The sequence below is a fragment of the Sphaeramia orbicularis genome, chromosome 7 (assembly GCF_902148855.1).
Source record: "Sphaeramia orbicularis chromosome 7, fSphaOr1.1, whole genome shotgun sequence".
Lineage (NCBI taxonomy): Eukaryota > Metazoa > Chordata > Actinopteri > Kurtiformes > Apogonidae > Sphaeramia > Sphaeramia orbicularis.
In genome coordinates, this window is record NC_043963.1 from 47,197,068 (window position 1) to 47,209,156 (window position 12,089).

Sequence of the window (12,089 nt, forward strand, 5' to 3'; positions counted from 1 at the left end):
CACAGTGCTTCAGATTCAGCTTCACAGTTTGTCATGTCTTTTATATATCGTGTTGGTCTCTCTCAGCTCACCATATGTTTTTAATTAGTAATTTTAATTTTCATTTTTATCAATTACTAGAAATTTCAGGTGACCCCATTTGAATTCCAGGCGACCCCACATGGGGTCACGACCCCAAGGTTGAAAAACACTGATCTACATGATCAGTGAATTAAATATAGGAAAATACCTGATTTTCCCTGGAAAAAAGTAAAATACAGAAGATGATATTATCATAAATGATGATAAATCACTTGAGAAGGGTTGAATAAAGAGAAGAAATCATTTGGGAGCTGACACAAAAGTAGCACTGGGTCTTTATCAGTTCATTTGATTGTTTTTTTTCCTTCTAGGCCACAGGTGTCAAACATGCGGCCCGTGGGCCAAATCCAGCCCGCCAAAGGGTCCAATCTGGTCCCATAGGATGAATTGGTGAAATGCAAAAATTACACTAAGATAGTAACAGTCAATCCTTTTAGTTTAGGGGCCATAAAAAGCCCTATTTTAGTCTCAAGTGGGTCAGATCAGTAAAATACTACCATAAAAAGCTACAAATAATGACAATTCCAAATTTTTCCTTTTTGTTTTAGTGTAAAAAAGTGAAATTCCATGAAAATGTGTACATTTGCAAACTAGCCTCTCACATGAAAAACTAGAAATGTGTTAAGAGGCGTGAGTGCAATTTTACTAATATTCTGCCAGTTACTCAAATATTTTGTAAATTTCCAGATCCACTGTGATCTGTAAGTTTTAATGCACATTTACAAATGATAAGCAGAGGCAGAATACAGTTAAAATTGCACTTATTTTTCTTTATAAATTTCAGTTTTTTCATGGTTGTTCATGTTATTCACATTTTTAAAAGAACAGTTTATAGATATAATTGTTTCCATAATGTAATTTTACTTTTTTCACTATAAAACATATTGAAATGTTTGTGTAGTGCCCCTTTGCTCTTCATGCTTTGACAGGGGTAGCTAACCTGGGTCCTTGTTAAACATGTAATCTCTTACAATATTAACGTTTATTTAAACTATGGCTCTATTTTATTTTCTATACTATTTTTAGTGAAATGTAACTTAATATTCCTTTTTAAAGCATTTACCCTATAAATGAACTCTTTTATAAACACTGTAAGCACTTTAACCACACTGTACACACTTTAAATCTTCCATCTACAATGCAAAAACACACACACAATTTATAAAAAAAAAAAAAAAAAAAAAAATTCAACTATTTACTGTGATTAATATTCAATTAACAAACAAAAAAAAATCATAGCTTTCACATTCAAATGTCTTTTTTTCAATAACTATTTGAAGTTGGCATTATTTATATATTATTATGTTATTACATTATGTTATGTTATATTCACTTCAGATCATATTAGGCTGTATGTGGCCTCTGAACTACAGTGGGTTGGACAGCCCTGTTGTAGGCTCTGCTTTTTTTTTTTTTTAATTTTTTTTAAAATTCTTTTATGGGCTCAGCTGGCTGACAGGCAGCTGTCTGTACCAATAAGGCAGCAGCCAACACCAACTGTACTCCCAGTCATCATTGCCCATTTTTCTAACACCTTTGCTTGTGTATCCTCTTTTATTTGGACATTTTGCCAGGGAGTATCTCACACTACTTTTTTTAAATTTTTTTTCTCCCCTTTTTTTTCCCCTACTTGTCTTGTCCAGCGTTCTAACATCAGAATGGTAGTCTGGTTCCTTTTGGTGCTGAACGAATTTGCTTTGCCAAGGGTAACTTCATAAAGTATATGAAGCGCCCTTTGATATTCTACTGTGTTTATTATGAGTTTTGTTGAACCACATTCCGATGCTGGACCTGACATGGGGGGTGGGGGTGGGGGTGGGGGGGGTAGAAGAAGGGGAGAGAACAAGAGAGAAGAAGGTGGTGAAGACCCTCACAAGAAAGTATCAACAATAGAAACAGCAACAACCATGGAGACAATTATAATGGTGACAATAACTACAACCAGAACTGAGTAAACTGGGCAGAAGAGAGAGAAAAAAAAAACACAAAACAAAACAAACTGCTTCACCATTTGAATGTGCCAGTTCAACTCCAGACCACCAGGTGGCGGTAGTGGTCTGCTGCATCTGGTGGAAAACAAGGAAGTTGTGGAACACTGGTGTTGTGTTTTTCTCTGTCATTCTGATTGAACTCTCTGCCTTTGTGTAGTATGATGTTTCCACTTTAACTTTCACGGATAATATCTTATTCGGCTGCTGTTGTTTGCTGTTTAGCTGGACCACCGTGTTTGGAAGAAGAATGGCAGACGAAGCTCTGTTCCAGTTTTTACATTACGAGTTGATGCAGTACATTTACAAGTCAGCGGACAGTAAGGAAACGGTAAGACAAGTGTTCCTGTCAGCTAAAGAAGTGAGCCAACAGTTTGGAAATGTTCTGACGAATTCTACTGCCCCTTAGAAGTCAGACATGAAGAGGACAAAATGTGACCAAATCCACCCAGTTACTGCTCTGAAATGCTCCTTTCTGAGTGTAGGGTAGGAAATAAACTGTGAATTATTCAACCTTCAATTCAAAAACACATAAGAAAATGGTTTTCACAAGATATAGGGATGAGGGTCACCATATGTTCACTGTTGTTTCTATTTCTTTGAGTTCATTATTATTTATTTATATTTTGCCAGTGCCATTAGGAAAGGCAGAGGTTAAAGATTAAATGTGTGTGTGTGTGTGTGTGTGTGTGTGTGTGTGTGTGTGTGTGTGTACTTGTATGTTGTGTATAAACGTATGTACAGGTGTATGTACAGGGTGGGGAAGCAAAATTTACAATATTTTGAGGCAGGGATTGAAAGACCGTGTATGACCAATTAGTTTATTGAAAATCATGAGAATTTATTTGCCACAAGAAAATAGACATAATAGAAAATGTTTTTATTCTATGTGTCCTCCTTTCTCAGTAGCTGCCTTCACACGCTTCCTGAAACTTGCGCAAGTGTTCCTCAAATATTCGGGTGACAACTTCTCCCATTCTTCTTTAATAGTATCTTCCAGACTTTCTTGTAATAGTTTTGCTCATAGTCATTCTCTTCTTTCCATTATAAACAGTCTTTATGGACACTCCAACTATTTTTGAAATCTCCTTTGGTGTGACGAGTGCATTCAGCAAATCACACACTCTTTGACGTTTGCTTTCCTGATTACTCATATGGGCAAAAGTTTCTGAAAAGGTATGGATAATAGTGTTAGGTATGATTATGACATCAATATATGTTTGGTTTCAAAACAATTGACGTAGTGCCTGCTGAGAAAAAACAACTAAATGTTCATTGTAAATTTTGCTTCCCCACCCTGTATTCCTTCTATAGATGTTCTGTGGAGAGCATCCTTACCCACAACATCTTGGTGTGGTATAGGAGCAGCTCTCAGGCTGACAAGAAGGCTCTGGAAAGAGTCAGGAAGTCAGCCCAGAGCATCACAGGAGTCCAGCTGTCCTCTCTGTCAGACATTTATAACACCAGGTGTCTGCGTAGGGCCAGAAGCATCACCCTCGACAGTTCACATCACAGACACAGCCTGTTCTCACTGTTGCCCTCAGGGAGGAGGTACAGGTCCATCCAAGCCTGCACCTCCAGATTTAGCAGTATGTTTTATCCAAGTGCAATATGGGTACTGAACACACTGCAGTGACAACACCTCACAAAGGACATATATTTAACATATATTCATAGTGTTCAGCCAGGGTCAAAGTGCGATATATACTTATCTCTACTGTTTCTTGGTTGGTGACACGCCTGTTTTTATTCTGTATATATATTTACTCTTTTCTTTCTTCTTCTTTAAACTGTTTGCACTACTCACCACTAGAGAGTTGTCTCTTACAATTTCGTTGTACATATGTATGACAATAAAGGCATTCTATTCTATTCTATTCTATTCTATTCTATTCTATTCTATTCTATTCTATTCTATGTGTATATGGGTGTGTGTGTGTGTGTGTGTGTGTGAATGTATATGTAAATACAAAAGAGTAATGTAAAAGGAAGAGGGACATAAAAATTTATTATTAAAAAATGTCAAACAGCTCAAATAATGTACAAAGCTAAAAATAATATTTTACCAACACATATACAGAAATTATTCAGTAGTCATAAGGGGGGTTATAATTTAAGGGGGAAAATTAACTTTAAAATTCACTAAATACGCACAACTAGGAAGGGTTTTTGTGTTTCAGTCAGCGGGATGAGACTGTGAAACAGATTTAACCCTTTCATGCATAGTGGTCGCTACAGTGGACAGTTATTCTGCAGCGGTTTTCTTGTATATTCATGGGTTTTGTTGTTTTAGTTCCATATCAGTCAACAGAGTGGACACTTATGCATCATGTAGCTTTGCTTTTCTTGATAAACCTGATATGCAGTGAGATGTTTGAGTGCAAACCAATTGCTGATATTTAATAGACTGTAATTATCTTTTTTTTTTTAACAAAATGTTGTTGTATTTTGTATATTATCTCCATGAAGTGAGTAATAATTAGTATTAGAGTATGTTTAAATATGAGAAGACATCAGATTAGCATCATTAAAAGTGTTTTTATTGCATAGTTTTCACACAGTAGATCAGTAAATACACGTTTCGTGGTTTCAAAAATTAAATGTATCATATCCATCTGAGTGGACATTTTTGCAACTTCATGAAAACAGGTTCATATTTCAGGTTCACATTGGGGTTTTTTTCATGCCTAAAGAGGAATAAAAACAGGGAGGAAAAATTGTGATTAAGGTTCTCATAATTCATGCATGTAAGAGTTAATATAGAGTTAAAGCAATGTCCAAGCATGAAAGAATTCAAAAGGAGGTACAAAGACACAACTTTTCAGAGGTACAGGGATGAGGGAGGTGTTGGGTATCACTGGATGTTATAAAGATGTACAAGTATGTGCTATGTGTGTGTGTGTGTGTGTGTGTATATGAATGTAGGTAGGTATGTGTATGTATGTGTATATGTGTGGGTGTATAGATCTGTGTATGAATACGTATTTACATATGTGTGTTATTGTATTATGTGTTTATGTTTAAGTGTTTTGTTTATTTATTTTCTTTTGTTTTGACATTAATATTCGAAATCAATCAATCAATCAATCAATCAATCAATCAATCAACTTTATGAAGAAGGGGTGGGATTAAATAAGTTGCACTTCTTTCCACCCCTTTACAGCCATGTAAATGAAACTATTGTGCTGTTCTTCTGTCTAAGATTGTCTTGATTGTTGATTTTTGTATTATTATTTATGTTTTACTTGTTTGCATATATGTTAAATTTCATTGCATGTTTGGAATAAATCACTAAAATCAAATAAAAAAAATCAGCCTCTTAACACCATCATAGCTGCGTAGCAATTAAGTAATTAATTAATAATATTGGAAGATATTGCAGTTATATTTTTTATGTGTTTAATGTTAAAGAATGTGCAAACTGTAAAGTATATAAAACTTTCAAAAGTTAAATCTTAGACACACAACACACAAAATATATAACAATAAAAACAGAAACTGCATCCCCCATCAGAATAAGCTTGTGAAGCCAAAGGAGTGAAATGACTTTAGCAGCTCCCATTTGGAGCTCTTCTGGTGCAACAGGATGACTTTGGTGAACTTTAGAGGTAGACCAATATATCGGCTGGCTGAGACACCGGGCCGATGTATTCATTTTTTTTTTTCAATATCAGCCATCTGCCTTAATTTTTGTTTGAAAGCCAATATTTGATCAGTTGTAAAAATGTTGTAAGATATTTGATCAGGCACCTGTGTGGGCAGCACCTGAAGTTCAATACATGTTAAAAGAGTACTATATGTATGTGTATTAATAATTTAATTTACACTGCTGCATAAAATCCTAATTATCTTAGTGTTTCAATTGTATTTTACGGTCAATGTGCTTTAAAAAAAAAAAGGAATTGGCCGTAAATATCGGCCTCAAAAATCGGCTCTAGATATCCACCATCGGCTGACCAAATTTTTAAAAATCGTCATCGGCCTTACCCATATCGGTCGACCTCTAGTGCACATTGTCCTCTTCATGGCTGACTTAGGAAGTGGGAGCTGTTTTCAGCAGCTGCTGTGCATTGCAGTTTTCGTCAGGGAGCAGAAATCGGCACAACAGTGATCACCATAAATGTATTAGTTGACCTCATCATTTCTCCTCTTACTTTCATTCAGGAGAATGGCAGAAATATTACCAAACTGGAGAACATGGGATTCAGAGTTGGACAAGGTTTAATTGAAAGGTAATAAACTAACTCAAGCACCCACTAGATCTGTGTTATTTAATACATTCTTAATACCTTTCAGGATTTCCCCACCATTATAACTCTTGTGTTTTAGGGTCAAAACAGGGTGGAATAACTGTAAAAGACAGAGTGGAATTGAAATTTTGCAGGTTTTTACTTAATAAAGCACTCAGAATGTACATCAACAAGATAAATTTAAAATTGATGCCACTGTCCAAACATACATGGACCTGACTGTATGTACTCATAAGATGATTGATCACATGTTACATAGAGAAGAAGAGCAATGTTGACTGAAATGTAAAGCCTTAATATAGGAACTAATCAGCAAACTAATGCTGCAGTTCACTGACCTAAACCCCTAATATGTAACATTTCTGATTTAAAATCTCTAAAATAGCTGTGCCAGTTTACATATTTTTTTAGTTATGTGCTCACTGACTTCAGTTAAATGATTTTGTGTTTTTCGCAGGCTTACAAAAGACACAGCACGCTTCAAAGATGAGCTGGACACCATGAAATTCATCTGCAAAGACTTTTGGACATGTGTGTTCAAGAAGCAAATTGACAACCTCCGAACCAATCACCAGGTGATCAATCAATTCATAAGGAGTTTAAGTTGAGTTTTTACTTAGGATGATAGGATGAAAGAATGCACTGTAAAAATATTCAAATATGACATCATTTGGCATCAAAAATCCATTTAAAGTCCCATATGATGCAAAACCATTTTATTTACAGGGTCTTTGAGCAGGTCTTGAAAGTCTTAAAAAGTGTGTAATTTTGAAACGCTATTTTCCAGACCTTGAAAAGTCTGGAATTTTGTGTGAAAGTCTTAAGGTATGGAAAAAAGTTTCTGTCATAGTCAAGTTTCAGAGTATCCTCAAAGGTACATAGTCTTGTAAGATAAGAAATACATGAGGAAAACATATAGAACATTTGATATGGTTTCACTAATCGGTCGGTACGGGAATTATTCTAGTGAAACTTGTTTGTGTGCTATCCATGCACTTTTGTGATTTTCATCTATTTTGAAAACGTTTCTGTCAGTAAAACATAATTTACTGTTAAGTATGCATTCACTCATTCATTTATTCATACTTTGATTAAAATGAACTTTTGTACTACACACAGCAGGTACAAACTCAACCAAAAAAGTAGTAACGCTAGTATAAAAGTACATAAGGTCAAGCTCTTGGGGGGGGGGGGGGGTAGCAGTTTTGAAAAAGTCTGGAATTTTTATTTGGAAAAAGAGCACACATCCTGTATTTACTGTTCACTGTGAACTGTTACCACAGGGTCAGTACTGAAGCAAACTAACGTTATCTGACATTCTGTTTTTTCAGTTACATTCTTGTTACACTATTCAATCTAGTTTTTATTTAGTTTTTTGTTTTCTTTGTTAAATTTCAGTCAACTAAATGATTTTGTTGGCGTTTAGTCTGTTTTGCTGAACTATAAAACCCCTGATCCATGAATTCTGCATTAATACTATGCAACATGTTAATGTTATGTGTCTTTATTACAGAGGTATTCTGCTTCAGGGACAAAATGTGCAAAATTTTACATACTTTGATAAGATGAACTGGAAAACAAATGACAGAAGTGCTTATTGGCTAATGTTTTCAAAATATATATAAGTCTTATTACATATATACATAAGTTTATGTGTGTTTATGTGATAGATTTATAAATCATACACTAGGGGGCATCTGAAAAATGGATGTATTCTAATGTGCAGACAGTGTTTTGAAGTAGAACTGGTAGTAATTATTTTCTGACTAAAGACTCTAATCTTTACTAATAACCACGTCTGAGCCTTGGGGTCGATGTAGGGAGACCAGAATGAGTTGATTGAATGGAGTCCTATGGGAGAAATGGCCCAGTTCCCTCAATAAACAATGATTATGTGAAGACTGTGGGTTCTATAGAATTAGAGGACATCTGTGATGATCTTAAACATCTTATCCATACACTAGTAAATTATCGTGCAACCTGATAAGCTCTAATGAGAATAAAAACAGTAGTTTTGTGAGATAAATGACACTGAGGTGCTGCAACAGGTGAGGCCCATTTTTGGCAGCTCCACAGTCTGTCCTGTAACTGAACCATGAACCAAACACATATTACTTTTTAATTACCTCCACCAAGGGGGTTATGTTTTTGCCGGTGTTGGTTTGTCTGTCTGTCTGTCCGTGTGCAAGATAACTCACAAAGATAACTTGCAAAATTTTGAATGAAAATTTCAGGAAATGTTGATACTGGCACAGGGAACAAATGATTAAATTTTGATGGTGATCGGGGGGGGGGCACTGATCTGCTTAGGCGGAGGTCTGCTTTTCTAGTTTATATCTTTTTTCTTCTTTATTGTCAAAACCAACCTTAAAAAAATAATAACAGCCAACAAACATAACTAGCATTTCCCATCAAGCTAAGAAGGCAAAACTGTTTCAGTTAGGTCACCGTGATACACATGATCACAGCTTCTGCTCAGTAGCCACAGGTTGGCTGTTACACTGTGAGCCTACACTGGAGTATCTGGCCTTTAGTATTTTTGTTGGTTGTTCAGAGAGAAACATTCATTTGAAGTAATATTCATTCACTGAATTTCACATTTTCTGCCAGTTCGATATCTTAAAAATTTTGACTTAATGTTTATTAGTTGCCCAAATTTGTTTTACTACTTTATATTTAGAAGAATTTGCTTGTAGACCAGTGTAACAGCAGGTAGATTATGTACTTGATTCATTTTGTTATATATGTGTAAACAACACTGTCTGAATCCATATGTTTTTAATCAGGGGAGGATTTTTATTATGACAACATTACTTGTCAAGTTGTAGCATTTTGATTTGATGAAATATTAGGAGTTTGTGTTTATAGGAGGGTTTGTAGAAAAGTTTGTAGAGATTTTTTTCTGCGGTACTGCTTTGAAGGTGTAATCTGATTAACTATTATATGTTTTAGGGCATCTACGTTCTTCAGGATAACAAGTTCCGCCTTCTGAGTCAGCTGTCTGCAGGGAAGCAGTATCTGGAACATGCTCCAAAGGTGCTGTGCTTGGATTTCTGTATTATATAATGTTGCTGAAATGATCCCAGACCACCAGTTTTATTACACATCCAGACATTCTTTACTGTCTGACTCACTTCAGACAAGGGTCTGGTACTGAACCACAAAAGTTTCAGTGAATAAAATGGTAACATCTTGTAGAATTCATGCAGAAGTGACTGAATTTGCATTAATAGGGTCAGAGAAGGAACAAAATAAATTGCATTAATAGCAAATCCAAAAGTTCAACTTCTTGGGGGAATTTGAAAAAAGTTAGTAGACAAAGAATAAGTCATAAAATGTAAAGCAGATCCCCACTGTACTGTGACATGATGAGTGACCTGTGGACTGTTCCTGCAGTATCTGGCCTTCTCCTGTGGTCTGGTGAGAGGAGCTCTGTCCAATCTGGGAGTGAAGAGTATTGTGACCGCTGAAGTGTCTGTCATGCCTGCATGTAAGAACTGCATCATCCATCATCCAAGCACAGACATGAAGTCGGGGGGGTCAAACATGTGGCCTGTGGGCCAAAACCTGCCCACCAAAGGGTCCAAACTGGCCCCTGGGATGAATTTGCAGAGATATTAACACTCAAGGATGTCCGATTCATTTTAGTTCAGGTTCCACATTACAGACCAATGTGATCTCAAATGGGTTAGACCAGTTAAATACTATCATAACAACCTCTAAATAATGACAACCACTGTTTTTTGTCTAAACTACCCTGCCCCCCAAAGGGGAGGTAAGGGGTATTGTTTTTGGTTCAGTTCATTTCTTTGTTTAACACTTTAGCAGCAAAACTACTGAATGAATTCATACCAAATTGGGTTTATAGATTGCCAGTGACCCAGAATAGATGTGGTTACATTTTGGGAAAACTAGGTCAAAGTTAAATGTTTTTATGAATTTTTAAAATCTGTTTTTTTCTTTCCCATTTACTTATAATGGCCGACATTTGTCTATGCTGTTTATGTCTGTGCTGACATCAGCACACGCTTTGACATGATGACATCAGCTGGATCGATGCCAAAATAAGCTACAATACGTGTATGTTGTGCCTGGCACCACTTGTTTTAGATTACAAAAGTAAAATTACATAAAAGTGTTTACATTTACAGACTATTCTTTTACAAAAAATATGAGTAACCTGAAGTGTCTTAAGAGAAGTAAGTACAATTTTAACAATATTCTGCCTATTACAAAATGTTTGGTGTATTTGTAGATCCACTGTGATCTATAAGTTCTAATGCACATGTTTAAATGAAATACTGAGAATAATGTTAAAATTGTTATTTTTCTTAAGACTTTTCAGGTTGGTTGTGTGATTCAGATTTTTAGGGAAACTTTGTAGATGTAAACATTTTCCTAAGGGGATTTTACTATTTCAGTTATTATTTTACTGGTCCAGCCACTTGAGATCATATTGGGCTGAATGTGGCCCCTGAATGAAAATGAGTTCGGATGAAATCATTTTTCATCCAAATGTGTCCCAAAATTTTATCCAGTTTTCAGAAAATTAGCAAAAGAAAATGTGAATTCATGCAAGTTTTCATCCACTATTATTATATGAATATTAAACCCTTTCATCATTATCACCACAGTTTAAAACTTTGCCAGTTAGATGTAGTATTTTATACAATAACATACAAACCTGAGCTGTTGATCGATGAGTTCATAGTTGTTAAAGATGTTTTTACAAAAACCTGAATTTGGCTGACACCTCTAACGCCAAAGACTGAATTGATACACTCATCTGGATCATGTAACATTGATTCTTCCATACTTAGTCAAAGCATTTGTTTACTACGCAGCTCTTCATGGGGTCATGTGATGTGTAAAGTTCTGTTTTGTTGTATGTGTTATAGTGCAGTTGTCTCATCATAAAATTGGGTTCAAATATTAACACCACATAGGCAGAAGGAAATATGACATCTTCTCCTGTTTAGTAAGAATCTGTGAACTAACATATATTTATGTCTTTAATGTCTTCACAGGTAAATTCCAGGTCATGATCCAGAAAATGTAGGATTTCCAGGAAGAACTCTATTCAGCATGTATTTTTCTTTTGCCCCTATGTATCATTGATGGTGTGTCGTTAAAGGAAAATCCATCGAGCTTTATCAGTGATGTATGCCTTTTATTACAGTGATGATTTGCACAAGTTTGTTAATACACAGGAGAGACATGATTACATTGTTATTATTGTGATTATTATTATATATGGACAAGCAATACTACAGTGGTCACTAGTAAAAATATTAGAAAAATATATAAAACTAATATATTTTTATGAGTATTATTATTATGGATAAATATATGTATATCTATAACTACATTGACATGAAAATGATGTTTTATTGTTAATGGGATTGAGAATGGGAACATTTTTTCGCTAAATACACTGATATGGAATTTCTAGATTGTGTAATAAAGAAGGACAGTGGTTCATTCACTACTACCATTTTGGTTTGGTAACATCACACTAGTCTGAATAACAGAGGAACGTCCAACCCATGGCCCTCGCTGCAGGGTATTGTCATCAGTTCATCGTCCGTCCATCTGTCCGTATGTGCAAAAACTCTGGCGTGGACTGAAGGCCGAGGGTTTTCAAGTTAATCACGTTATGTTTTTTCACCACCTTTCAGAACTGTCTCCAATTCTTGACTGTTACAGCATTAAAAACTAACAGATCAGACAGTTTATATGTTGAATTCAAACCAGTCTGATGAAATCTAAA

The 12,089-nt window shown here is 35.4% G+C and overlaps 1 protein-coding gene across 1 annotated transcript; it reads left to right on the forward strand.

Annotated features, from left to right (window-relative positions):
* Window positions 1-2,147: 2,147 nt before the first annotated feature.
* trappc6b (trafficking protein particle complex subunit 6B) lies at window positions 2,148-11,807 on the forward strand. The gene is made up of 6 exons (XM_030139988.1): window positions 2,148-2,400; window positions 6,234-6,301; window positions 6,777-6,894; window positions 9,272-9,355; window positions 9,716-9,809; window positions 11,347-11,807. The coding sequence occupies exons 1-6, from the start codon at window positions 2,320-2,322 to the stop codon at window positions 11,376-11,378; spliced, it is 477 nt and encodes a 158-aa protein (XP_029995848.1). The 5' UTR covers window positions 2,148-2,319; the 3' UTR covers window positions 11,379-11,807.
* The last annotated feature ends 282 nt before the right edge of the window (window positions 11,808-12,089 follow it).